At 39.1% G+C, this 6,000-nt stretch overlaps 1 protein-coding gene across 1 annotated transcript in view; it reads left to right on the forward strand.

The window, feature by feature from the left end:
• The window catches only part of LOC140227286 (TLC domain-containing protein 2-like), a 29,705-nt gene extending 25,110 nt beyond the window's left edge, over positions 1–4,595 (forward strand). Inside the window, exon 4 of the mRNA XM_072307709.1 lies at positions 4,106–4,595. Coding sequence (XP_072163810.1) covers positions 4,106–4,483 — 378 coding nt within the window. The 3' untranslated portion in view covers positions 4,484–4,595. The remainder of the gene's footprint in view (positions 1–4,105) is intronic.
• The last annotated feature ends 1,405 nt before the right edge of the window (positions 4,596–6,000 follow it).

Below are 6,000 nucleotides of genomic sequence, written 5' to 3' on the forward strand. Positions count from 1 at the left end.
ATAAAGTTCATCAAAACTTACAAACATTTCTATATACATTCTTGCCACACACTCTATATGTTATTACATCAGCTCTTATACTTTTAGATTTGTGTTTATAGATAAAAAATACAGAAGACTGCAACAAAAAGGCTTAAGTGTGGCTGACACACAGAACTACTGAGTAGTTGAGTTTTGTGCATTATTCAAATTGTAGATAACTGTTGACTTCCAAATTTCTAAGCAGTGGCCTGGACAAGTCCCCTGAGGTTCATATTAATGTTTTGCTGCATTTTGGGAGTTCTGCAAATGGGATTCCCTACCTTTAAAGAAGATAGCAGAGAGAAGGACCTTGACACACTTGAATGTCAAATGTGGACTTCACAGCTTGACTGTGACACACATACATCATAGACTTTCAGGAGAAACTGTTAGTGTTCCTCTCTCTGTGTATCGGCTCACTTCAAAAGGAATCTGCAGCTGTTAGAACCAATTCTGTATGTCAGTGCGTGGGTTTGAATGGCAAGTTAGGCTGGACAAAGGAAGCCATTGCCTGCAAGATGTGGAAATGTAATGTTATGATTTATAAATTTTAAAGTTTATATGTTTTTAAAGTGGAAACTTTCACATGATTTGTTTTTCAGGTTGGGATTCTTTCAGTCAACTTCACCTGTGTGAAATTTTAATAGTAAAGCTAGTAATGTTTTTGAAATAATAAATGCACATGCTCTTATTTTCACACAAGTCCAGTAGAGCATGAAATTCATGGACATTTCCACTGCTGTGAAATATTTCATGTGTACAGCATGACATGGCACACTGGTTTCCTGGTGGCAATGGGTGACATCCACTGCAGATACTTTTTGGTATTCAAAGAGTGGGTTGGGCAGTGCTGGTGTGAAGTTACAGGGTAGGCCCTACTCACAGAGTTGCTGCTTAAAGCGGAAAAAAAAAGGGAAAATGAATAGAGGATGCATATGCAGTCATAGGGCAGGAAAGTTTGGAGGGTCACCAAAGGCCGAGGCAAATATGACGTTAGGAAAAAAAGATTAGCTGTCAAAAGGAAGTATTGGGGCCCAAACAGGGGAAGCTACAATTGTACCTTTATCGTTCTTCGTAAAAGCAGTGAAAATCTGAAACTGTTAAAATGTGGTCTCTAAGGGCACCACACTGATCACAGTAATATTGAAAAAATAGATTAACAATTATGATAATTGTACAAGTAGCTGTAGCTGTGGGAATATTAGTATAGTGTTTGAAAATACGAACGATTGAACAGAAATTCAGTCCTGAGATTGCATGCTGATGAGTGTAGGGTGCTGGAAGCTGATGGGATCAAGTTTCTGTGTAACTGGAGCTATAAGAATAAATACAAGCCAAGGGGTCTTTACCTATGTGAAATCTATGTCTTTGATCGCCCATTTGTCTTGTTGGTCCAGAAGATTAAATGATTTACTTTCCCCCCAAGCCAGTTTCAGTGTTTGATGTGGACCAATGCATTTCAGTGGAATGCCCCTTATAATAATATGTTGCACAGTCAAGTAGCTGCTGAAATCTTCAGTTTGGCAACATAAGGAGAACATAATGTGCAGTTGCAGGATGATATGGTCAAATGATGTCAGAATTTTAAGCCCTCCTTGTGAAATGGTTCAAGTTCTTAAACTGTTGAAAAGAGTTCTTATCCCAAGTCTGTGTTGCACCCGAATCAGGACAAACATCTGAAGAATTGTCTCTAAGTTTTCTGCCTTGACAGAAATTTCTCTCGCATAATAATGGCAGAAAGGCGTGTCACACTCATTCATCACAGTGCTGTTTGCCCACCATTGTTTAGTACTGAAGTGGAACTCACCCCCATTTCGCTTGAATTCATGTTGAGAAAGGAAATTTGGTCTAGATTTGTGTGCAAGCATGCCTCCATGTGAGACCGTGATGACATCATTCTGTCTGGTTTGCGCGTGTATACAGCACTTATGAGTGTCACAAACTATTTTTTGGAACCAACATGAAAATTTTTATGTGCATAACTTTCATATCTTTCATTTTTACATCGTGATTAAACTTTTACTGTCTGATTTGTTCGATGCTCCATTTTACATATAGGCAAGTTGAACCCTAGAGTGGATTTGTACTTTAAAGATGAAGAGGTTTCATGTAAATAAAGACAAACACTTTCAAAAACTCTTTGCGGACTCCTTACGATTCTTGCTCTTTAAAGGACAAGTTCACCTTCATAGACATGTGGATTGAGTGAATGCAGCAATATTGATAGAACACATCAGCAAGAGTTTGAGGAAAATTGGACGATTCTTTTAAAAGTTATGAATTTTGAAGTTTCTGCAAGTCACTGCTGGATGAGAAGACTAATACAGCTTGTGATGTCACATGTGTACAGTGATATAGAGGAAATGTAAAGAAAATTCGAGATATTTTCACTTTTCTCGCAGAATAAAAGAACAATTGACATCCCTCTTTCAGAAGGCAGGGGTAATAATATTACCCTTAAGATACATCATCAGTGACGAGTTGAGGAAATGTGCACTTTATCCAAAAGTAGAATTTTGTGAAATTCTCTTTATATTTTCCTTATATTGTTGTACGCATCCACTGTGACATCATACACTGTAGTAGTCTTCTCATCCAGCAGTGATTGTGCAGATACTTTAGAAATTCCTAACTTTTGAACGGATTGTCTGATTTTCCCCAAGCTTTCACTGATGTGTTCTGCTAATATTGCTGCATTCACTCAATCTACAATGTACTATGAAGGTGGACTTGCTCTTTAATCATCTGCTATAGTCCATTGACCTCAAGAATCAATAACCTTGGCCAAACTGATATGGGAGGGCTTAACTTTATTGACACTACAATCTCAATAGAGATATGCTTGCATAGGATGCTATGTCCTCATGAGGGAATAAAGAGTCCATTTGTATTTTAGAAGGGTATTAAAAGCAGATTGCCATGATGAAAGAATGGGGAGGGGGGGTTAAAGTCAGCAGCACGACACACTGTCAACATACACTGTAGATGTATGATCTCTGTGATATGACCGATAACAATCAACTTCTTTATTGAAGTTTCATATCAAGATCAGGGCCCTGTTTCATGAAAGTTATCAGCCCTGACAAGTTTTCAGTCTCTGACAATTTCAGTAAAATCCTTGGTTTTGATTGATTGGGAAATTATGTTCACCAATTAAATATGGTAATTTTCCAAGACTGACAACTTGTCAGGGCTGACAACTTTCATGAAACGGTGCCCAGGCATGCTTGTCAAACCGCGGAGTTTTATTGGTATGCAGGGAAGGCTCACTATCTAATTCTTATAGACTTGATCTGGATGAAAACTGTAGATCAACAGCATGAGCACATCACTGTAGTTGATCCACACATTCCAATAAGATATCCATCTTTTAACCCTTACCATGCCTTGTTCCCCAATTGGCACAGATGCTGGAATGTTGTTGTTGTTGATGTTTTGTTTGTTTGTTTGTCTTTTTGCTGATGTTTACTAAGAAGTATGGTAACTGATTGTCAATGAATAGAAATGATGTAATCCCCTAATCTCAATTACAAGTGTCACCATGGCCTTTCTGTTTGACCTGGGCACAATACATCATCTGAGTAGGCTTTACTGTATAACTTTACATTACACAAGAGGCCATCATCCAAGCCAGAGGCAATGTTATCCAAGTCAAGCGAATTCCTTATTGATGATGGTCTCCTCCACCTGCATACTTTAAGATGCCACTTCAATACATATGATATGTATGTATATAATACACGCAATTATGTATTTCTTCCAGTACTCTTGTTTATATTTTGAAATGAAAATTGCTGATCTTGTCATGTTTTCATTTCTATGAGTGGAGAAATTTAAAAAAAAAATGAAACAAAGAAGAAGGTCAAGTTTGCATGGATTACTGAATAGAATTATGTAAAAGCTCTTCAAGTGAAGCTAACTGCCTGGGCGACAAAATAGGTAATGAGACTGCCAATGATATCCCAAAACAATTTGCAAAAAATCCTCAAATGCCAAATCATCTAATGTAACCTCATGATATTTAGGTATTGTGTTTTTCTCACTCTCTCTCTCTTAATGTCATACTCTCTTCCTTCAACGACAGATATTCACGTGTTTTGGGGTGTCACTCTACTACAAGCTGTACATCGGCTACGCGGTGGTGGCGCTCATGGCGGAGGTCAACAGCATCTTCCTCCACGCCCGCCAGCTCCTGCTCATGAACAGCTGGCCGAAGTCGTCATCGCTCTACCTCGCCAACAGCATGGTGAACGTCCTGACGTACGTGGTCTTCCGCTTTGGCGTCCTCTTCTGGATGGCGTGGTGGCTGTCGCAGCACACGCACGAGCTGCCCGTGTCGATGTCGGCTCTCGCAGCCTCGGGACTCTTCATCATGATCACAGTGAATCTCGTGCTCTTCGGGAGACTAATTGTCAGTGACTTTCTGTCGAACAAGGCATACAAGGATGTGCTAGACAAGTAGCGACAGGTGGAATTTGTACCCAAGAGCGAAATTTTTTTTTCTCTCTCTCTGTTAACCCGTTGAGGACGAGTTTATCAGTCCTGAGTATACTCGGGCAGGGGTCTATGGGAAATGCGTGTTGTAGCAAAATTAGCCCGTCCTCAACGGGTTAATAATGATATTATTATTATCATCATTTTGAAAATTGGCCTTTTCATTTAATGCACAAAAGACTGGATAAAGGAAGATGATTATGCTTGAATGCGGCCGAAGATTTCATGTTCTGTCATAACCGCTGGAATTCTCAGTCCGAGCTCCTGTGGGTGTAAGTATGCTCCACACATTCTGTGAGTAACGGCGTGTTAATGGTGCTCCTATGTGGTACTTAGCATTCACCGTAGAGCCTTTGAATATTCATAGATCATCTCCTTTGTTTCATTACCACTAACCATCTCAATACACCTCCTGGTGATCCTACCAGGCACTTCATAATGAAAAAAGAAAAAAAAAGGAAAAGGAAATGAAAAACAGTTGTCTAAAAGTGTATTTGTTTGTATTTTTGTCTGTCAGTGTGTGTATCATGTGTGTAGGTCTGCAAGCACATATGCAAGAAATGATTCATTTCACTTGAATATTTGTCCTATCACAACTGCAAGTGTGCCATTTTTGTCACCCATTGGAGGGCTTATGACCTGAATAAGATAGCTACAGGCTCTCAATGGTAGACTATCAGTGCAGAGCTAGAACGGCATTACAGCTGTCTAAAGTGAGTGAAGTAATGCCTATATGCCTCTCAGCTGATAAAACATAACTGTATCAGATTGCATAAGCAGATATGTTTGATCGAATTTCTACACTTCTATTAAACTGTTGTGTGCATGACTTCAATTGATGTAGTATTGAATGATCTCTCAGTTCAAAATCTTTGAGATTCCCAGAGTAGATCTTGCCACAAGAGCTTTCCTTTTCCAGTTGAAGCTGATGGAATTGGCATGTGTTGCTGCATTAGGTTAGGCTCGCTAATCCTGGCATGAGATCAGCTCTAAGCCGGGCAAACCTCAAAGCAAGTTTGACATGCGGGAGAAGTGTTCACACATATGTGTGTCTGACTCATTGACAGCTATTTTCAAGTGCATTCTGTGTTGTGGTGTGAATGGAAGCAGCTCTTCCCACTCATTTGCCCACTAGTGTGAAGTTAAAATGGCATTCTGAAGAAAAAAAAAGATAATTTAGCCAAAAACAACTTTGCTGTAAAGAACAACATTCTTAGATTCACAAGGAAACTATTATTTGATGGGAATCCACATCTGAGATAAGAGAAGACAATAGTCCGTAAAATTTGAAGAGAAAAACAATCAATGTCTTAATTCCATCCACTTTGGCCTTACAGTAGTTCAAACTCAAGGATTCATTTGTTATATTTATTTGATTTTCAGGGAAAAAATGTCAAGAAGAACTCTTTTGTGCCTTTGCAAATTTCTTTGCAGGGAGACGAGCCAAAATATACATCAGACACATCAGTAAATGACCTACGAAGT

This window comes from Diadema setosum, chromosome 4 (genome assembly GCF_964275005.1).
Source record: "Diadema setosum chromosome 4, eeDiaSeto1, whole genome shotgun sequence".
Classification (NCBI taxonomy): domain Eukaryota; kingdom Metazoa; phylum Echinodermata; class Echinoidea; order Diadematoida; family Diadematidae; genus Diadema; species Diadema setosum.